The sequence below is a fragment of the Lampris incognitus genome, chromosome 13 (genome assembly GCF_029633865.1).
Source record: "Lampris incognitus isolate fLamInc1 chromosome 13, fLamInc1.hap2, whole genome shotgun sequence".
In the NCBI taxonomy this organism is placed as follows: Eukaryota; Metazoa; Chordata; class Actinopteri; order Lampriformes; family Lampridae; genus Lampris; species Lampris incognitus.
In genome coordinates, this window is record NC_079223.1 from 13,182,842 (window position 1) to 13,206,159 (window position 23,318).

At 49.8% G+C, this 23,318-nt stretch overlaps 1 protein-coding gene across 1 annotated transcript in view; it reads left to right on the forward strand.

Moving 5' to 3' along the window:
• smap1 (small ArfGAP 1) overlaps positions 1–19,247 on the forward strand; it is a 129,455-nt gene extending 110,208 nt beyond the window's left edge. Inside the window, exons 9-11 of the mRNA XM_056292162.1 lie at positions 10,361–10,526; positions 14,577–14,815; positions 19,104–19,247. Of these exons, the coding sequence (XP_056148137.1) occupies positions 10,361–10,526; positions 14,577–14,815; positions 19,104–19,244 (546 nt within the window). The 3' untranslated portion in view covers positions 19,245–19,247. The remainder of the gene's footprint in view (positions 1–10,360; positions 10,527–14,576; positions 14,816–19,103) is intronic.
• The last annotated feature ends 4,071 nt before the right edge of the window (positions 19,248–23,318 follow it).

Consider the following 23,318-nt stretch of genomic DNA (forward strand, 5'->3'; position numbering starts at 1 on the left):
CCAGGAACCAGACATGATGAACAATTACGGTCAGCTGTGACAGCACGCCGCCTCTTACACGTCCACCAATCTCCTCTCCACACTCACTTTTCTCTCTCCTTCCCCCTCCCCCCTCTGGCTTCCCTCACTTCATCGATTACAGGCCTGTCCTTTGTCCCCCCCCCCCCCGTCTCCCAGATGCCCACTCGTCAACGCTGCCATCCTTATCTCCTGTTGTCTGCTCTGCCGTTCTGCTCTCCATCTCTTTTCACATATCTTCACCTCTCCTGTCTCCATCTCCCCCGTCCTCCTGCTCGCTTCAGATATCCCAAATTAATGTGTGTATTTTATCAGGGGCCATCTGCAAATACACACAACTCAGGAAGAAGTGACGCTTTGTACAACATTTAGTTAATGGCTCATTTCCAGCTGCAGTCCCCTGGCCGGTAGGTTCACCAATAAAATCACCGATCCCTGACTGCTCCACCTTGCAGATTTACATTACATTTACAATGGCACCCCAACTCCTCCTTCCCCCACCCATACAGGCGACTAAGGGGCCGACAGTAGGTCAAACGGGTCGTCTCGTAACTGGAGAGTTGTCGGTTCGATCTTTGGCTCCTCCTTGAAGAAATGTTGAGGTGCCCCCCCCCCGAATCCCCCCCCCTTTTCTCCCCAATTGTATCTGGCCAATTACCCCACTCTTCTGTGCCAGCCCGGTCGTTGCTCCACCCCCCTCTGCTGATCCGTGCAGGGCTGCAGACTACCACATGCCTTCTCCGATACATGGGGAGTCGCCAGCCGCTGCTTTTCACCTGACAGTGAGCAGCTTCACCAGGGGGGACGTAGCATGTGGGAGGATGATGCTATTCCCCTCAGTCCCCCCCCCCCCCCGAACAGGCGCCCCTGACCGACCAGAGGAGGTGCTGGTGCGGGGACCAGGACACATACCCACATCCGGCTTCCCACCCGCAGACATGGGCAATTGTGTCTGTAGGGACGCCCGGAGGTAACGCGGGGATTCGAACCAGCGACCCCCGTGTTAGTATGCAATGGAATAGACCACCACGTCACCTGGATGCGTCGTGGTGTCCTTGAGCAAGACACCGAACCCCTAACCGCCTCCGATGAGTTGGTTGTCCCCTTGCATGGTTTACACTGCTGTCGCTGTGTGTGTCTGTGTGTGTGTGTGTGTGTGTGTGTGTGTGTGTGTGAAAAGTGAGGCATTCGTTAATTGTGAAGCGCTCTGAGTGACTACTGCAGCTCGACTACTGTATAAATGCAAATGCAGTGCAGAAGATGAGTCGGGTGGTCATGTCCGTGCTGCACATGTACCTCTGTTGTGTAAGAAACCTGATTTAAGTGTTCAGTACACACGAGGGAACGTGTGTCCTGTACTCAGGAGACACACGTAAAAAAAGGCGTTTCACATTCAGCAGGTGGATGTTGGACTCGTCTCTCATACAGGAAGACGGAGGTGGCGGCGCTCAGCAGCGAGCTGATTTGTACGGCTATTAAGCGGGATTGGGGAATGTGCGCTCCTATCTGCGAATGTGTCAATTATGAAAAATGCGATTACAGCCTTGTAGGAGGGGAGGATTTGTGTTATCCCAGCTTTTCTCTCTCTCTCTCTCTCTCTCTCTCTCTCTCTCTCGCTCATTCACACTCTCTTGTTCAAACATCTGTCCGTCTCACTCAGGCTCCCTCGGTGTGCTTTCTAATACCCACACCCACCCACCCCACCTTATTCAGACGGCTGCCTTTTTATCGTATACTGGTGTTTCTAATTCCCCTCTCACTAAGCACCCACCACACACACACCACACACACACACACACACACACACACACACACACTCCGCTTTCCCTGAAGGTTCTAGCAAAACAGGAGAGGGGCGAGGCGAGGGAGGGGGGGGTTGTGTGTGGGGGGGGGGGTGGGGGGGGAGGACAGATATTGGAAAAGAGAGAGGAGGAGATGGGTAGAATAGGAAAGAGGGGTAGTTCATGAATGCAGGATAGATGCTTGGAAGAGAGAGAGATGAGAATGAATGTGGGTCGGAGGGGGGCTAGGTGTGGGTCGGAGGGGGGCTAGGTGTGGGTCGGAGGGGGGCTAGGTGTGGGTTGGAGGGTAGATAGGTGGATGAATTGTTGATGGGTGATGTGGGAGACAAGTAGGGGGGAGGTTTTTTCCCCCCCGACTATCTCCACTTCATTCCTGTCTGGGTTCTTTTACGTTCACTCGTTCTTTTTTGTTAAGGTCATTTTATGCGGCTCTCTCGCTCCTCGGCCCACATCCTTCGTTCCCCCGCCTGCTCTCGTAGCCGGGTCTGCTTTGTTTTCCTGCTACAGATGGCGTATCAGAGGGGAGCGCAGGAGTACGCAGGGCGGCTTTGTGTCGGTGATGGAAGAGGAGAGGATGCAGCCTCGCCTATGTGTGTGTGTGTGTGTGTGTGTGTTTATCTCATGGAGATGAGTTTCTGTGTGGTGTCTACAACTGGCTGCGCTGTTTACTGCACACTGACTGTGATGAGCATTATTTGTGTGTCTGCAGGTTTGTGTGTGTGTGTGTGGGACTTAATACATCATCTCACTTCTTGCTGAGTGGTCATTGTTCTGTGTGTGTGTGTGTGTGTGTGTGTGTGTGTGTGTGTGTGTGTGTGTGTGTGTGTGTGTGTGTGTGTGTGTGTGTGTGTGTTGCCGGCGCTGTAGAAGTCTATGAATAGTGACAGTGAGGGAAAAGGCTGTCGGAGCTCGGAGCCAGCTCTAATTCAGTGCTGTTGCCGTGGCGTCGACGCCACGGTGATGGAGGAGGATGGAGCCTTGCTGAGAGACCTTCCACAATACAATGTGCTGCGAGAAGCCCCACAGCATATCATCCACTGTGTGTGTGTGTGTGTGTGTGTGTGTGTGTGTGTGTGTGTGTGTGTGTGTGTGTGTGTGTGTGTGTGTGTGTGTGTGTGTGTGTTTAAAAAGGTGGCTAGTCCCCATGATGAAAGCTCAACCTGTTCACTCCGGCCTAACCATGTGACCGCTGTCCCCCCATTTCCTGTTTTGGGTTTTTGCACGTCGTCGTTTGGTTTCCTCCCTGTCTCCCCATCTATTTGCTTGTTAAAGATGAGGTGAAATGTTAATCAGAGCGGATCTTGCTTTCCTATTGGTTTTTTTCCCCCCTGTTTCTCCCCAATTGTATCAGGCCAATTACCCCACCCTTCTGAGCCGTCCCGGTCGCTGCTCCACCCGCTCTGCCGATCCGGGGGAGGGCTGCAGACTACCACGTGCCTCCTCCCATACATGTGTAGTCGCCAGCCACGTCTTTTCACCTGACAGGTGTTTCGCCAGGGGGACGTAATGTAGCGTGTGGGAGGATCACGCTATTCCCCCCAGTTCCCCCCCCCCTCCCTCCCTCCCTCCCTCCCTCCCTCCCTCCCTCCTGAACAGGCACCCCGACCAAGTAGAGGAGGCACCAGTGCAGCGACCAGGACACATACCCACATCCGGCTTCCCACCCGCAGACACGGCCAATTGTGTCTGTAGGAATGCCCGACCAAGCCGGAGGTAACACGGGGACTCGAACCGACGATTTCCAGTGTTGGCAGGCAACAGAATAGACCGCTACGCTACCCGGATGCCCTTGCTTTCGTTTCGCGATGTATTTCCAAGTAAAACAGGATACTGAGGTGGGACAACATGTAGGGAGGGATGTGCTTTTGTTGGGCGGTGCAAAACATTTGATGAAATGGTGGGTTGGAACGTCGCTCGCCCGCCGGCTCGGCTCTTTATGACGCACAATAGTAATCACAATCACAACAATCAATCAGATTCGTTGCTCAGTACGAGAACATAGAAGCAGTTTGTCTTGGTGTGTTGGTGCAAGAGGGAAAGATTGACGGTAAATAGTGACGGTAAAAGCTAAAAAGGATGATAAATAAAATGTAGTAGAGATCAAAATAAAAGTAGGGTGCAGTCACCAGCCATTCAGAGCTGAGACAGGAGAGCCCACCTGGCCGCCCCCGATGCCCGTGTCTGTTTTAGAGGAGGTTATGGTGATCAGATTTGGAAGTGAAATTATAAAAATAGTTAAGTTTTGCCTTTTTTTGGGAGGGGGGTTGCATAAGTTGTTGAATGAGTACATAATATGCCAGGGGAAATGAGCGTAGTACGGTTAAAAAAAGGTCCAGTGTCTGGGTTTGAGAACAGCACAATTTGAAGCCCACTGAGGCACATTTGTAATGTATGATGTTGGGCTACACAAATAAAATGTACTTGATTTTTAAAAATAAATTTACCATCCATCATCAAAACCAGAGGATGGCGATACACCTACAGACACACACCACACACACACACACACACATACACACACACACACACACACACACACACACACACACACACACACACACACACACACACACACACCCGGGCAGCGTTGCAGTGCTGTGACAGGCAGTAGGGCTAACAGCAGGGGAAGGCTTCTCGGATGCTAATGTGCTGCACCTATTAATAGAACCAGCGATCCCCATCACCCATAATCCTGCACCACCTGTACCCGTCACCCATGATCCTGCACCACCTGTACCCGTCACCCATGATCCTGCACCACCTGTACCCGTCACCCATGATCCTGCACCACCTGTACCCGTCACCCATGATCCTGCACCACCTGTACCCGTCACCCATGATCCTGCACCACCTGTACCCGTCACCCATGATCCTGCACCACCTGTACCCGTCACCCATGATCCTGCACCACCTGTACCCGTCACCCATGATCCTGCACCACCTGTCCCCATCACTGATGATCCTGCACCACCTGTCCCCGTCACCCATGATCCTGCACCACCTGTCCCCGTCACCCATGATCCTGCACCACCTATCCCCGTCACCCATGATCCTGCACCACCTATCCCCGTCACCCATGATCCTGCACCACCTATCCCCATCACCCATGATCCTGCACCAGCTATCCCCGTCACCCATGATCCTGCACCACCTGTCCCCATCACCCATGATCCTGCACCACCTATCCCCATCACCCATGATCCTGCACCGCCAGGGGACACACCTTCCTCGCCTTAACCGACTGCTGTTTGGAGTGTGTGTGTGTGTGTGTGTGTGTGTTGTAAGTCACTATTGAACCAGCATGCAATGCTCTCATTCTTTTTTCTCCCTCTCTCACACTCTCTCACTCACTCTTTTCTGTCTCTTCATCCCTCTTTTTTTTTCAATTTACTCCCTCTTACTTTCCTCTCCTCATCAGCACCTCACACTCAACCTGTTTTGTTACACACACACACACACACACACACACACACACACACTCTCTCTCTCTCTCTCTCTCTCTCTCTCTCTCTCTCTCTCTCTCTCTCTCTCTCCTCCACTCCCTTCCTCTCTCCTCCACTCCCTTCCTCTCTCCTCCACTCCCCTCCTCTCTCCTGCTCTCTGGTCAAAGCGGTTACAGAAGGAAGCATTAGTGCCTGCGAAGCAGTTGGGCCAAAACACACTCACAAGCTTACAAGGGTCCTCCTAGTGTGTGTGTGTGTGTCTGTGTGTGTCTGTGCATGCATGTGTGTGAGAACCGTGTTTGTGAGACTGGCTGCAGTGTGGGGTTTGCAGGATCTGGTCTGCCCGTGTGTGAGCTGGTCTTCATGATCCGTGTTGCGTGAACATGTTGGGCGAGGTAGACTCCTCAGCTGGCGTCGTGTCGCCCCTGAAGGGCTTGCGTGTCGGCGGCTGCGTGAGCTGTGCGTGCATGCGCGTGCATGCGCGTGCATGCGCGTGCATGCACACGCATGCGCGTGTGCATGCACGCGCATGCGTGTGCATGCACACGCATGCGCGTGTGCATGCACGCACAGCTCACGCATGCACGCTCCCCCGTAGGTTCAGGGCTGCTGCGGTCGCAGCTTAATCACACACTCCTCTGCTCGTGCTTCTCCCTGCTGGTGACTGTCACTCTCTCCCCCTCTCTGTTTTCCACCCCTCTGGTATTTTCCCTCCGTTCCCTCTCAAGCACTCAGAAATACTCAACCCCCTGCCTTCACACACACACACCCGCCCTCATCCACCCGCCCTCATCCACCCGCCCTCCCGTGTACGGCTTTTAAGCAGGTGTTGGGTTTTTGTCAGCTCAATCCATTAGGCGTAATGGGTGTTAGCCTGAAAGTTTGCCATTTTCTTGGTTTTTTTTTTTTTGTTCTTCTCCAGAAGTTTCTGTGAGTGCGTGCACGCAAACATCCACTCTGTGTGTGTGTGTGTGTGTGTGTGTGTGTGTGTGTGTGTGTATTTGCAGATGTGTGCACGTGTGTTGCGCTTGTCTTTCAGTTTGCCTGTCTCTGTCTCTGCCGCTCTTTGTGCCGACCTAATTAATGTCATCTGTCTCACTTACAGTGACAATATCTCTCCTCCTTGTTCTTCTCGCTCCTCTCGTCGCCTCGTCTTTGTTTCACACAAACACACACATGCACACATGCACACACATGCGCACACACCCCACGCTAGTCTCCAGCTCGCCCTCCTCTTCCTCGTGTTTTATACAGGGGGATTTATGAGAAGTTGGACCTCTACCTAGATGTTGACTCCTCTACTAGAGCCTCACGGTTGACACTGCCGTCATCAGTGAGTGTTGGTGGTTCAGATGTCGCACATCTTAGCTATTTATGACATGCACTCTTGGTTATGGTTGTCCAGCTAATTTATAATTTATAATCCTCCTATTTAGTGACCAGTCAGGGTTCCCACATGTCCTGGAAAATCTGGAAATTTACAGTATGGACCAGTGGTGGCTGCCCAGTACAGGGCGCTGAGGCGCCTCCCCCTTCAAATATCAAGAGATGAAAACCTACTTAAACATGTTAAATATGATTTAGTTGTGGGTCTGCGGTGGTGTAGTGGTCTGAGCATCGGCTTTGTGTCGATGCAGTTGCCCACTGGGGACCGGGGCTCATGCCTTGGTCTCGTCAGATCCGACTATGGCCGGACTCGATGAAGCAGCAATAATTGGCAACGTTGTCTTCGGGAGGGGGACGGAGTCGGCTTGTGTTCGTCACATGAATGTGTCTCTTTGTGTGTCGGAAAAAGCAGTGATTCCGCCTGGATTCGCCTTGTCACGGAAGTGGCGAGCGTCTCCTTCGAGACTGCCGGCCGGAGAGATGCAGTTGGCGAACGCATGCAGTATGAGGGTGGGTGTTTGAACTAAAATAGGGATCGATTAGCCACTAAATTGGGAGAAATCAGAAATAAACTTAAAAGAAAAAATATATAATTTAGTTGTATAATACAAATATCCAAAGGAGTTGAATCAAGTGCAACTGGACTTGGTATATATCCGTGAAGATGTTTCGCCTCTCGTCCAAGAGGCTTCCTCAGTTCGTGCCTTTCTGACTAGACCAAGCTAGTCTGACTGGCTGGTGATGAGACTCAGAATTTATCCTCTAGGAGTCGTTGTCAGAGCTATAGATATGCGTGGCACTTTGTGATCCGATGTTTACCAACAGGATAAATTCGGAGTCTCGTCACCAGGCAGTCAGACTAGCTTGGTCTAGTCAGAAAGGCACGAACTGAGGAAGCCTCTTGGATGAGAGGCGAAACATCTTCACGGATATATACCAAGTCCAGTTGCACTTGATTCAACTCCTTCGGATAACCATGACCTGGATGAATGAGAACATTCACAGACATATAATGCAAATAATTATGAAATAAAAGCGTTTTTCAGTGTGTGAGCACCTGTCAGCAGCCATTAAATACTGGTTCCAAATGGTGTTGGGTTGATTTCTGTCTGAATACATATACCTCCTGGGTGAGGGGTGCTGGCCAATGATACCTTATGTAACCCCTCAAACTTGTGGTGAGCAGGTGACCTGAGGCTGCTGTCTGATTGGTTTCTTCAGATTTTCCATGGGGTGCAGTTCTGTGCGCCCCAGACACTCCCACTTTTATTGGCAGTGAACTGGTATTGTTTCAATGTTTTGTGATCTAATGTGATTGGACAGTTCTCGTGGCTGTCAATCATGTTCACACACCCCACCACTCCTTGTCTCCACTGTCAATCATCCCCCGTCTATAAACCCTGATAAAATCTATTGGCTACATTGTCCTTCTTAATAACTCTGTGACTGTGTGGACATTAAAGCAGCTGTCAGGTGTGCTGCGCCATGGTAAATTGCGCCCCCCCCCCCCCATTTTTTAGCACCAGCCGCCACTGGTATGGACTAGTTTTACAATTATGGGAAACTCCTGGAAGATGCAAAAATCGATCAGATGACCTGGAAATGATACTAAGGTCGAAGAAAACTGTTAATTCATATTACGAAATTGTACTCTTACCCGCTGGGACGGCAGATTTATAGCTATATTTTTAGTTGTTGAGATGTGACGTCAGTGTGTCCACAGTCCATTTAGAGACTGTTGAGCCTTCCACTGATAAATACTAAATAATATGACCGTCTCTCACCAGCGGCTGTCGTGTTTATCCAAGCAAAAGTCACATAAAATGTCCTTTAAAAGTCCTAAAATAAACTCCTAATATGAATGGGAGCCCTGACTGCTCTTGACATGACTTGGGCTCTTGGCTGTGATATGATGATTATTCAGTATACTGTGAGATGTCTGTAGGTTGACACATGTCTTTTATCAGTTTACCCACTGTGTTGTAAACCACTTTGGATAAAAGTGTCTGTTAAATGAGAAAACTTAAACTGTATGAGTGCTGCAAAAAATGACTGAAGCGACGTTGCAGACAGATGTGGAGCGACTAATCGGGAGAAGAGCCATGCGTTGTTTCTAGTCCGGCCGTGGTGATGCTGAAGCATCTTAATACAACACCTTGTTAACTCGAGCTGAGGGCTTCATGCACATAAACCGGTGGCTGATGTTAAACTGCTTTATTCTAGTCACCATAACCATTATGACCACAATCGGCACATTTTTTTTATTTTTCCTGCTTCCGGTGTGGGAAGATGGTGGCATGAATTCACGTTTGCCGTGGCCTCAACCAGCACCGTCCATGCAGTGTCTTTGTCCACGTCTGCATCTAGGTTTTGTCTTCGTTTGATGGCTGGGAGAGTTGGAGCTGGATCTGCTGGGAGAGCTTTGTCTGCTGCATGCTGTGGGCCCAGGGACCACGGCCCTGCCCGAAGAGGAAACACCGAGGGCAATCTGACAGGACGTGGAAGCATGGCAGGCTAAGCTAACTGCTACCTTATGCAGACCGACAGTTCCGGTAACACCGAGGGCGGTCTGGCGGCGGCCTCGCCTGGTGTTGACTGTGTTTTTGATGTCGTCGTGTGGAGTGCAGAGAGGTTTGTCCAGGGTGTCTGGCTGGGAGAGCTGGTGTTGGATTGGCTGGGGGAACCTGGTCCACGGCCCTGCCTGGAGCTGCGCCCAAAGAGGAAACACTGAGGGTGGTCTGACAGGATGAGGAAGTGGGGCAGGCTAAGCTAACTGCTAGCTCATGCAGACCGGCAGTTCCGACAGTCATCCTGGCTGGCGATCGTGCCATTGGACAGTGATTTTTTCGTTAAGTTTGGATGTATGTTTTTAATTTCATGTGCGCAAGTGCATGAAGTGAAATGACTAATAAAGTGTTCCTGATTCCTGATCTCTCAACTTCTGATTCTTTATCACAGAATAGTTTTGTGCTTTAGCATCAGAAGCAAACGGAACATGTATTACTGACGGCACAACATGGGTTAAAAACCAAATACATGGACCGCCTTACAAACTCAACACTACATTCATTAGATGAAAAATACCGCGCTAACAGTAAAAACGCTAAGGGCCAGGCTCCTGGACACAGATGAGATCTAGTCCTGAACTTAACTGACTTTAGTATGGAGAATCTCCATTAAAAATTCAACTTAAACCAGGGCTAGTCTTAATCCTGTGTGCGGGAAACCAGCCCTTCTACCAGTACTGACAGAAATACTGACAGGTCAGATACTATGAGGGTTAAACTGAGTTTGACATGTACAGACAAGTCACCATAGTTTAAATGACTCTCATGTGCTCTGAAAAACCTCTGTGTGGTGTCTCATTCTGACCTGCCCTCGGTATCTTCCTTTGTTGGCACACACACACACAAATCTTTAGTTGTCTGACTTTTCTCCTCCATAAGAAGCTGGGTCAACGTAAAGATGTTTTTCATCCATTGCCAAAGTGCAGCATGACCGCCTGAAGCCAATAACATGCTTCACTCACACAAGCGGGTCCAGCAAAAGTACTGTAGACCAGACGTGCATATGTATGACACGTCCATGTCAAGCGCGGCTCACATAGCTGGTGGGCATTAAATTACTGAGGACAACATCTGCCCATCAACGTGTATAAACTGTAAATATGTATGAAGGCTAGCAATGTACTGTTTTCATCTCCTTTTGCAGGCGGGTTCTAGCCAGGCGGCTCCTCAAGCAGACTCTTCAATCTCCAGTAACACGACTAAGGTGGAGGAGAAGAAGCCTTTGTCTAAAGACTCCATCCTGTCCCTCTACGCCAGCAGCTCATTGGGCAGTCAGCCGCAGAGCCAGCAGCAGCCTGCACCGGGACAAGGTGATACACACTCACACAAGCACGCATGCACACGCACACCCATCATCATCATCATTGGCGGTCACTCGAATCAAATATGACTGTCCTCTCCGTTAGATTGTCTACTTGTGGGTCTTCAGATGGCTGCAGAGGCCAATCCACATACTTTGGTGCAGTGTGGACGGGAAAGTGGTGGTGGTAGTCGAGCCTTTTTCGCTCTCTCCTGGTAGTGCTGTTGCTTTTTCTCTGTGGCACAGCAGAGTTCCAGTTCATGACATGCAGCTCCTTCCTGCAGGGATTTCTTCAAGGAGCACCTATCCAGTACAATGCGTTCCCAGTTGCTCGATGTGATGTTGACTTTCTTCAGACTGGTCTGGATATTGTCCTTGAAATGTTTCTTTTGCCTGCCGGGAGCTTGCTGACTTTCCTTCAGCTGGGAGTACAAGATCTGGGGAGCTGTGTGTTGGACATGTGGATGACATGGCCTGTCCATTGGAGTGGGTGCTCTATTATTGTGGTGGTGATGCTAGTCATTTAGGCTTCTTCCAGAACGCTGATGTTGATGCGTCTGTCCTTTCAGCTGAACCTCGGGCTCTTTCCGAAGGATCTTTGGTGGTATTGTTCCAGGGCTCTCAGGTGCCTGCTGTAGGTGGTCCATGACTCTGCTCCATACAGCAGGGTGGGGAGAACAACAGCTTGGTAGACCAGGAGTTTTGTTTGGGCCTTTAGGTCTCGGTCTTCAAAGACACTTTTCCTGAGGCTGGTGTAAGCGGTACTTGCACAACTTAGATGATGGTTGACCCCAGAGTTGATGTCAGTTTTTGAGGAGAGAAGGCTGCTGAGGTAGGGGAAGTGATCAACGTTTTCAAGAATGTTGTTGTCCACTTTTGTGGTGGGCTGGGTAGATGACTGGTTGGGTGGAGGTTGATATAGGACCTCAGTCTTCTTGATGTGTAATACTAGACCCAGGGCTCTGTATGCCATGGCAAAGGCATTCAGAATGTCCTGGAGGTCTTCTGCAGAGTGTGCTGCAATGGTGTTGTCGTCTGCATACTGAAGCTCCATGATGGTGGTGTTGCAGACTTTGCACTTGTCCTTGAACCTATTAAGGTTGAAGAGCCTGCTGTCAGTTCTGTATAGGATTGGGATCCCCCGTGGCAGCTCTTTGCCAATGAGGTGGCGTATGGCAGCAATAAAAATGGCAAACGGTGGGTGTGATGATGCATCCCTGTTTCCACAGTGAAGGCTCTGACTCAGAGCTGCTGTGGCTGAGCACTGTGACTGACATGTCGTCATGTAGAAGTCTCAATATTCTGATCTATTTGTCAGGACAGCCATATCTTGATAATATGCTCCACGGAGCCTCGCGGTCTACTGAGTCAAATGCCTTTGTCAGGTCTATGAAAGCCATGTACAAAGGCTGCCTTTGTTCACGGCATTTTTCCTGGCGTTGGCGTGCTGTAAATATCATGTCTGCTGTACCTCTGGATGGGTGGAAGCCACACTGAGATTCTGGGAATACTTCCTCAGCCACTGGTAGCAGTCAGTTTGCAAGGACATGAGCGAGGACTTTGCCTGTTGTTGACAGGCGTGAGATGCCCCTGTAGTTTCCACACTCTACCTTGTCCCCCTTCTTGAATATCCCTGAGCTCTGAGGGAAGTTCTTCTTTTTCCCAGAACTTGAGGAGGAGGGTGTGGATGTGGTACAGGAGCTCTGGTCCACCCTCCTTTAGGATCTCAGCTGGGATCCCATCTGGACCGGCAGCCTTGTTGTTGTTAAGGCTCCTGATGGCATCTTGAACCTCTGTCATGATGGGAGGTTCCCCATCATCTTCTCTGATGAGACTCTGGGGAATTTGGCTAGCAATGTCTAGTTCAGCTGTGTTGTTGTGGTTGAGGAGTTCCTGGAAGTGCTCCTTCTATTGGGCGTGAAGGGACTTGTCCTTCAGCAGCTCCTGCCCGTCCTTTGAGCACAGGGTGTTTAAGCCGCAGTTGCTTGGACCATAGACGGCCTTAGTAGTGCTGAAAAGGCCTCTGGTGTCACCCGAGTCTGCCAGTCGTTGGATTTCCAGAGCCGTTTCTGTCCACCAAGAGTTTTTAAACTCTTTCACCCGTCTCTGGACGTCTGCCCTGGCTCTGGAGTGAGTCGCTCTTTTAGCCTTGCAGGTTACATCATTTTGCCATGCACGAAAGACTTTCCTTTTCTTGGACATGAGCTGTTCTGTCTCTGTCATTCTCATCAAGCCAGTCCTGGTGTTTTCTGGACTTGTACCCAAGGGTGGTTTTGCAGGTGTCAAGGATGGTGGATTTGAGCAGGCTCCAGTGCTTTTCAATGTCATCAGGATATTCCTGTTGGAGGGTTTCCTCAAGAGAGGCCTGAAGTCGCTGCTGGGTGGCAGTTTCATTCAGGCTTTCAAGGTTCAGCCGTGGCTGGCCCTGCTACTTTTGAACCCTCCTTTTCCTCTTGAGTTTGATGGACATGGTGGAGCAGATGAGGCGATGATCTGTCCAGCAGTCATCTGCATCGATCATGCGCGCGTGCACACAAGCGCGCGCGCACACACACACACACACACACACACACACACACACACACACACACACAGAGCAGGGACATGAACACAACAGCACACAGACCAACTGCCCAGACACACACACACACAAAAAAATAGCACTGTAAAAATGTGGGAGAACTAAGGGAAATAATAACGTCTGCATATTCAAACCAGTTTCCATTCCTATTCTTAGCGCCGTGGTGGAGGGGAGGGGGGGGGTCGTCTGTTTGTTGTCCCATAAGTGGGACATGGCCGTGTGAGTCTGAAGTGCTGGGGCCTTTTACTGTGGAGGCTCGGTGGTGGGATGTTGGTGTTATATGCTTTCTTAAACACGAGCCGGATTTATGCACATGTATAGAAAAGCACGATTTGGCTTTCTCTTCTTTTTTTACACATGCGTATTGATATTATGCATTCATGTCAACAGAACCGCGTGCAGGAGTGGACGTGGAAGTCGGGGATAAAGGGTTTTTTGTAGGCTGGTAGATTTGAATGTGATGGATCTGCCGTAGAGACGACGGGCAGATTATAGCCCCACCAGAAGGATGCCCAGCATCACTTTCCCACTCTCCTCCCTTTCATATGTGTGCGTCGTCTTTACTGTGATGTCTTTTGTGCCGATGTGTAAAGTAAAATAATTGGCGTATTTGTGTGTTTATGTGCGTTTATATCTTCATCCTAATGAGGACTGAAACTTCTGGTCTATGGAGAAACCAGGAAACCGATTCTCCTCCAGAGTGAGAACATCCCGTTTGTCCTTGTTCCGAAAACAGAGCTCGAGTTCAGGTTAAAGTGTGTCCCTGTTTTTGTTTTTGTTTTTTCTAAGTATAATTTCTAGAGATTCTAGAAAGTCAAATTGGAAACAGAATTTCCATAAAAAGTTAATGGCGTTCTGATGGGATGGGATCCTTTCTGGCCAGTTAAATGATGTGACCACAACTGCAGCGGAAAGGCTTTTCTGTGGAAGACCTGCTGGCCGGTGAGGAGGACCAGTGTGGTCATGTGGTCATTAGTGCAAGCTGCTTATTATCGCCAAATCTCACTAACGGTAATGTTTGTCTTTGGCAGTCGACATTATCGGACAGAGAGAGAGTGAACATTTCTCCAAAAACTGTCGGTTCTCTGCTGACGGACTCTTTCCAGTGTTCCCCAAATCTCAAATGCTGAGTAAGTGTCAGTACTCAGTGGCTCCTGTCTGAGGTACGGCGGACCAGTCAAGCAGAGAGACAGCTGTTGCAGACAGCTGTAACTCAGCACATGTGGGCCGACAGCGGTTTAAAGCAGGTTGTCTGGTTACTGGGGGGGTTGTCGGTTTGATCCTCGCCTCCTACTGGCGAAAATGTGGAGGTGTCCTTGAGCAAGACACCTTAACCCCTAACTGCTCCCGATGAGCTGGTCGTTACCTTGCAGGGTTGACACCTCCACCTGTGTGTGTGTGTGTGTGTGTGTGTGTGTGTGTGTGTGTGTGTGTGTGTGTGTGTGTGTGTGTGTGTGTGTGTTCGTTCTCTCTCTCCAGCTGGAATGTATATGGGCCAGCCTCAGATGCAGTTTGCCCCCCAGGCTTTTCCTCCTGGGATGGGCGGAGCCGTCCCGCCCACCAACATGATGCCGGGCGGCACCATGATGCCCGGCATGGCGATGCCCAACGGTAGTTGCTACATGGGCATGCCGCAGGGAGTAATGCCGGCCAGCCAAGGACAGAACATGTACGTCATGCAGCAACAACCACAGCAAGGACAGTGGAATATCAATCAGGTACACACACACACACACACACACACACACACACACACACACACACACACACACACACACACACACACACACAGAAACCAGCAGAGCAGACATGGGCAAAATTATGAGCACAGTGTGAATTTTAAATCCACCTCGGCCGGCCGAAGCAGTAATGAATTGATCTCCACATTAGTACTCGTCTTCCAGTCTAATGGAGGGATTTCCTCACACGAGAATGTTTTGAGGCAGTGCATCTGAATGTCGGGGGTTTTTTTGGCAATCCCTTTTCTCTCCGCTCACCTGAAGAGGAATATTAAGTAGCACATACATTTAGTACCCCGGTATTTCACCTGTCATGGAATTCCGTTGGTTTTCTTTTCCACATACAGGTTCTTTAAATGGATCCCACCGGCTTTATTTTAATTCCCTCAGTTTGACTTATGATCTTGGAGTCCCCACCTCCCCTATTCTGTCTCAATGACTTCACCTCCTCCGCCGGCTATATCAAGTATTTGTAGTTCTTAACGTTTATTACGCGGCTGCACGGTGGTTCAGTGGTTAGCACGGTCGCCTCACAGCAAGAAGGTCCTGGGTTCGAGCCCACGGGATGTAGTCCAACCTTGGTGGGTCAGCCCGGGTCGTCCTCTGTGTGGAGTTTGCATGTTCTCCCCGTCTCTGCGTGGGTTTCCTCCCACAGTCCAGAGACATGTAGGTCAGGTGAACTGGCTGTACTAAATTGTCCCTAGGAATGAATGTGTGTGTGTGTGTGTGTGTGTGTGTGGTGGTGGTGGGGGGGCTGTCCAGGGTGTCTCCCTGTCTGCCGCCCAATGACTGCTGGGATAGGCTCCAGCATCCCTGCGACCCTGAGAGCAGGATAAGTGGTTTGAATAATGGATGGATGTTTATTACACAAGATTTACCAGTTTGTTGATGCTGACTTTAATCTTGCATGTTTATTTATATCTTGTGTTCTTCTGCTGAAAAACTGGAATATAATGGAACATAATAACATCTGATGTTGTTGACCCGATGCAAGTAACTCAGTAATTGTGTTCAGTAAAAGCACATCAGTCCTATGGCACCATTAGGTTTTATCTGACATCTTACTTGAGGATGTGTACTGTTATATTTACTTGTGTGGATGTGTACTGTTATATTTACTTGAGGATGTGTACTGTTATATTTACTTGAGGATGTGTACTGTTATATTTACTTGTGTGGATGTGTACTGTTATATTTACTTGAGGATGTGTACTGTTATATTTACTTGTGTGGATGTGTACTGTTATATTTACTTGAGGATGTGTACTGTTATATTTACTTGTGTGGATGTGTATTGTTATATTTACTTGTGGATGTGTACTGTTATATTTACTTGTGTGGATGTGTACTGTTATATTTACTTGTGTGGATGTGTACTGTTATATTTACTTGTGGATGTGTACTGTTATATTTACTTGTGGATGTGTACTGTTATATTTACTTGTGGATGTGTACTGTTATATTTACTTGTGGATGTGTACTGTTATATTTACTTGTGGATGTGTACTGTTATATTTACTTGTGGATGTGTATTGTTATATTTACTTGTGGATGTGTACTGTTATATTTACTTGTGGATGTGTACTGTTATATTTACTTGTGGACGTGTATTGTTATATTTACTTGTGGATGTGTACTGTTATATTTACTCATAATGTGGCTGAAGGACATTGGATGGACTGAGCTGAGGGACGCTGTGGATGGTGGCTTAACAGCATTCTACTTCTGTGCTCCCCCCCCCCTGACTTTTATAAGATGAGTTATGTTCTCTACCCGGCCACCCAGTGGATGTAAGACTGGTTGACCTTGACAAAATCAAATATCACAATACTTTTGACTGAATACCTTTATTATTGATAAGGCGATGATATTTAGTAGATGACTACTGGGGCTTTCATAAGATATTTACACAGCAGAACATGGCGATAAATCATCATCAGTAATGTGGACATGACGACCAAGGAGGCAGACACATCCGTTGTTCACTGTACTGTAATGCAGCCTTTAAGACCAGAGAATGACGACATTTAAGTTATATCACCACAACCACAATCCCACAACACATCTAGTCTCACATCACCAGATCCACATTAGATCCGGAGGTGGACCAGCTCTCAGTAGATATAATTTACATAGTATAATGAGGACAATGACAAGCAATGTCAGAGACTCCCTGATTTCTTTAAAGCAGCAGTTCCCAATCAGGTCCTCAGGTGCCACCAGTGCTGCTGTTCTTCTATTCTAGCAGGTAGATCATTACATTCCCCTGTTGTGAGGAACTGGAACAACAGGTGGATGTAATGATCTATCTGCTAGCATAGAAGAACCGCAGTACTGGTGGCACCTGAGGACCTGATTGAGAACTGCTGGTCAAAACAACTTTAATTTGTACATGAAACCGTTTTGACAAGGCGCGCATTCTGTCCGTCAAAGCATTTGAATGGGCGGGGCTTCCGGGTGGCGTGGCAGTCTATTCCGTTGCCTACCAACACGGGGATCGCCGGTTCGAATCCTCGCGTTGCCTCCGGCTTGGTCGGGCGGCCCGTACAGACACAATTGGCCGTGTCTGCGGGCGGGAAGCTGAATGCGGGTACGTATGTGTCCTGGTCGCTGCACTAGCGCCTCCTCTGGTTGGTCAGTGCGCCTGTTCGGGGAGGGGGAACCGGGGGGGGGGGATAGCGTCACGCGCTACGTCCCCCAGGTGAAACTCCTCACCGTCAGGTGAAAAGAAGCGGCTGGCGACTCCACATGTATCAGAGGAGGCGTGTGGTAGTCTGCAGCCCTACCCGGATCGGCAGAGGGGGTGGAGCAGCGACTGGGACGGCTCGGAAAATAGAGCCAATATAATTGGGGAGAAAAGGAGGGGATTACTCCCCCCAAAAAAAAGCATTTTAACAGGCGAAAAATAACTTTGGAATTTACAACGTGGCGAGCCGTCACGATTGTCGTCTAGCAGAAGTCGTAGGTGTGACGGCAGGCAGCGGGCCATTGTGACGTCCCCCGGGTCCGTCCTGTTCTCTGTTCCGCGGCGTCAGAAGTGGCGGTGAGTCATCTGAATGCAGACGGTGTCGGCGGCTGAGGTCCAGTCTGCGCTCCCGGAGATTTGGAGGAGTAATGACCGAGTCATTGGCAGCTGTGAGGAAAAGTCGCCGTCCTTCACAAGAGCCTCTGTGTTTGGGATTAGGAGGCTTTACTCTCAGCCCCCCCCCCCCGACAATGGGAACAGTTCCTCGCAATTTCGCGGCTGTGAATGGGGCCGGGCGCCGCTCCTGCCGGGCTGCGATAAGCCCGGCGCTTGATCGCACGCGTTTTCACCGTCTCCATGTCTTTAGGAGTGACACGGCTCGAGGCCGTCTCCCCGCTCATCCTCCCTCGGCGTGCCGTGAGCGCTCTGTACACCAATGGACGGTCTAAAATTAGAATAGTGTGTGTGGGTCTGAAATGTGTTGCGTTAAACTGATCTGTGACGACAATGGGAGACGTCAATACACACACACGCATTTGCCCCTGCATTCAAAACTGAAGTCGATCAGTGCCAACGGGAAACACACGCACGCAGCGTGCGTGTGTGTGTGTGTGCGCGCGCGCGCAGCAGGCAGAACTGTTGTCCTTTTACGACGACTGGAAGCTAAGAGACCATAAATCACCTCTGACACACCCACACACACACATGCTACTTGCTGCCTTTGAGTGGTCGGGATGAGAGTTGGGCGAAGAGGTTCATCAGTGTGCGTAATCGGTTCAGTGTACAGCTGGGATTGCAGTGTGTGTGTGTCCGCGCGCGCGTGTGCGCGCACTCCTACAGATGGTGCAGGAAGTCACGAGACGGCTCGTGTGCGCTCGAGTTTCGTCAGCAACAGTATGCACACATGCGCATACCCATGCTTGGACACGCACACGCGCACACATGCCCAGATCTCAGATGACCAGATAAGTGGGCAGCTCCGCACCAAAGCCCATTTATAATGGATAAAATGGGATAGCACGGGGAGGGGAGGGGGAGGAGCTTGCGGAGGCGTTTAGGTGAGCCAAGGAGCAACGAAGAGAAAGCGAGGGAATGGAGGCTGGGGAGACGAGGCAAAGGATGGAAAGTAGATTCCCCTGAGGAGAATACGCTCCTGTCTATTTTTTTTTTGCTCTGATGGATTCTGAGACTCGCTCCCCTTTTCTCTCTCTCCCTCCCTCATCCTCCACCTCATGCTATTCACTCTCTCACCATCTCAATTTCTGTCTCCCAACCCCACCCCCCTCTCCCCGTCTCATGCAGATGACCCAGCAGATGTCAGGCATGACTATGAGTGGCGTAGGAGCGGCGCCAGGCACGTTTAGCCAGTCCACCGCCCCCATGGCTGGCTGGTCCACGCCACCAGCCTCGGGCCAGACCCTCAGCACCCAGCTGTGGAAATGAAGAGAGGAAGAGGAGATGGGTGGGGGTGGGTGGGGGATACACCAGACGGCGACAACAGCTTCACTGCTCCTCTTCCACCAAGCCCCCGCCGTGCCTCTCTTCTCCCTCCCTCACTTGAAAAGAACGTACAGAGGGGGTTTGTCATTGGACCCCCCCTCTTCTCCAACCCAAATCCAAACAACACCTCCACCTTCTGCTCCTTCAAAGCCCCACCTCCTCTTGGCTGCGAGGGCGGAGTCTGTGTGACCAACTGGGCGGAGTCTCTCAACGAAAAGAAGAAGAAAAAAGTAACAAAAATAAGACTTGCAGGTTTCATGTCCTCTGAATTGTACCCTTCCTCCTGTCATCTCTTTTCCGTTGTTGTAGTCTGCAGCGAGAGACGAAAAGAACATATCCTCAAAAAGAAACCCGCTGGACCAATATTTACAAGTGTCTGTTATATATATATTATATATATACATATATATAGTAGTGTGAATATTGTATCATTACCAAAATGGATAGTTAGTGGAAAATATTTAAATAGGTTGATATAATTACCCTGCCGCTGGTCTCTGCCATCCTATCCTCCCTCTCCCTCCATGTGTACAACGTTATCGTTCCTCCTCTTCCTCCCTCCTTCCTCCTTTTTGGGCTAATCCCGCCCTGTAGCAGATACCCGACCAAGCAATGCTGGATCCACACCAACACAGGAAGCCCGGTGTTTCCTCCACATTCCAACGTTGGGTCATTACACCTTCATATTTCTAGTCTCCTGATGCTGCGGGGTTGTGTTAAAGTTGTGCCGTTTACCAAAAAAAAAAAAGAAAAACGTGTTTTCTTTTTCCGAGAATCTCTTGACGCATGCTCAGTAATCCAGGTGAGGAAATCCAGGAAGGTTGACTCGGTTCATCCGGACACGACGCTTACTGGCAGACACCTTCCGTCCCTCATCTAAGTGACCTCTTCACCCTCGAGACCGGAGAGGTCAGGTCGCCTGCGGGTGATCTAGCACGCGGTTCGCCACGAGCGTGCCTTGCGAGTCGAGCGCGGGGCGACCGCCGTCCGGCCGCACCCCCAGCCCCGTCACGAATGGCCCTGCTCACCGACCGAAGCCGGCATATCCCGGTCCAACTGAAGGCCGCGGCACCATGGTATCGTCACGTCTGGGGGGGAGGGGGGGTCTGATTTAGAGGCGTTCAGCGATAATCCCACAGATGGTCGCCTCGCACCATTGGCTCCTCAGCCAAGCACACACACCAAATGTCCGAACCCGCGGTTCCTCTCGTAGCGAGCGGGATTACTGCTGCACCGACACGTCATCAGTAGTGTAACTGGTTATTTTCTTGCCCGGTGCGGGATTCGATACGGGGTGTACTGCACCACAAGGCGACGTCGCTAACCGTTCGGCTAAAGGGTCAGACCCGTTAGCTAGGGGCTAACGTGTCTTATTAGTAGTTTACAGTAGGATAAAGCTAACCTGTCTAACGGCGGTCTAAACCCAGCTCACGTCCCCGAGTAGTGGGCGAGCAGTCCAACGGCTTGGTGAGTCCTGCTTCACAGTGATGGGGGAGGGGGGGGGAGCCGACACCCAAGGACGTCGCTGTGAACGCCCGGCCGCCTCAAGCCAGTTATCCCCGTGGTAACTTTTCTGACACCTCCTGCTTAAAACCCCCCAAAATCAGAAGGATGGCGAGGCCCCGCGTTCACGGTCTGTACTGGGAGTCAGACCGGAGAGGTCACTTGGATGAAACGTGTCTGTCGAGAAACGCCGTGTCGAGGTGAGCTGATTCAACCTTCTCGGACTTTTCCTGCGCAGGTTCGAGTCGCATCGGGCGAAGCTGCTAGCTGTAGCCGCTGCTGTTTAACCGTAAATTAATAAGAACGAAAGGAAAACAAAAGCCACCTCAAAATGTGAGTGTCCCGGATCCTTTGGAAGGAAGGAGTCACGTCAGCCACTGATGAACTGAGCGTCCCGGTTGTCCTTGCTAGCCTTACACGTTTTGAGGAGTTTCGAACCCGGCGACCTCGGCTTTCCAAAAAAACCCACCTGGCGTTCCTCAGCGTTTCAGCGGAGCGTTTTCCCATCATGCACCGGGGTGCGTACGCCGCTACTGCAGTCACCGCGGTAGTGTCACTGCTCTCTGAACGCTACCGCAGGTAAACGCGCCTCTTCAGAGTCGTACGCTGAGCAAAGATATCATTCAAATACTGCAGTTTTTTTACACTTTCTTTTGCTGGAAAACGGACAAGTGTACTTGGTCTAAACTAGCTCCTTGACATATACGACTCTTACACGTCTCGTCTGTTCTGACTTCCGTTTTATGCTGTGGTGTTTTTTATTTTTGTGGAGTTCAGGAGAAGCACAGTTAGTCAGAGGCAAATAAACCTGGAAGACCAATCGGAAAGAGACCTCGCGTGTGTGTTTATATCTCTGCGTGTGTGTGTTTGGTGGGGGAATTGGCACAGGCATTATGGGAGTTCCAAGTGAATGGGACCTTGAATGAAAACGCTGGATGGGTCCCAGGTGTACTTCCTGGTTGTGGCGACATCGCCACTGTCTGATCCTTTTACCCCGTTCCTGTCACTGCGTCCGTACAAGGGGAGGATTGAGGGAAATGGACGAAGGAGGAACAAAACGGAGTGTTATTCAAGTACATGAAGTAACATGACAAAGTGTTCCTGATTCCTGAGGCGAGTACGCTCAACAAAGGTCCATCTGCAATGCAGTAACTGCGTAGCACTCTACTACTACTACACACACACACTTCCAATCGGTCCAGTGTCCTCCAAGTTTATTTCCAACGTGTTTACATCATATGGTGCCTAGTACAGAGAGTTAAAGTGGTTTCTGTGCATCGAAACAATGAATAGCCATGAAGTTCGGTGTTGATCATATCTGTCCAATGACTCTTAACTGTAAAGGTTAAAGTTGTATCTTCTAGATTTTTATGTTTGCTCCTTTTCTGATGGGAGTTTTACAAAAACTTCATTTGGAATAAAAGTTGTCCTCCTCGGATGTTTCGTAGTCTTCTTCTTCAAGCCTAATTTACACCTGCCAACATATTCACATGGCTCCTTCCATCCTGGGCACTGAGCCCGGTGGGGGTGGGGGGGATATCCCCTCTAACTTCTGAAAAACATGTCCCCCCCCCCCTCCCCCAATAAATTATTTCTACATAAATCGTGTAAATGGACATGTGTATTTAATAGAAGCTGACCACTTTTGAAATAATTCACACAAACACAACACTTTGGACGGTTTTGTTTATGTCCCCCCTGTCTATCCTGCCCGGTGGTCTGAACCACTTAAGTGGGAAATGACGTTACGGTTTATTGGACTACGTTTCCCAGATTCCATTTCCGGTCAGCGCTGCATCTTCAGCGAGTCTAGCGGCTGGTGTGACTGCTAGCACCGGAGGCTAACCCTGTGACAGATGCCCTGTAAGTAATTTTGTTCAAACAAACACAAAGTCGACCCATCGACAGAATAACAGGTTTAAAAGCATAACCAGACTGTGTTCACCTTCAAGTGAATTAACTTATCCCAAGTCAGATCCATATTTAAGCTAGCTTGTTAAGCTAGCTTGCTAGCTAACGTGACCGATCGTCCCTGTAGGACTTCCGGTAACAGCCCAGGTGTGTTTTTGTTTGAACAGTGTGGCGCGCCCGGCCTTTATGAGAGACAGGCGTTTATATTGTAGTTGTGTTAATTTAAAAAATTCGGAGATGAATTCTGGTTTCTGATTGGTGGGGCTTTAATGTGGATGTAGAGGAGCTACACCTTACACGGTAATGATCGTCTAGCTAACCATGTTTATTTAGCTATTTAAATGTGTGCGAGCTCACATTAGCAAGCTACGGTGAACTTACGCTGACATTATAGCATCCAGTAGGCCACGTTGACAACCACTGCACATTATGGTACATATTAGCGTTATATTACAGTTAAGTTAAAGTACATTAACTCCTTCCACACTTAACCTGTGTCCATGTGTGAATGTCAGGCAGGTCAGGGTTTACCCAAACGTGGCAGAGAAGAGAGAAGAGGTGGCCATCAGGACATGTTTTGTACGCTCAAAACGCCACTGCGTA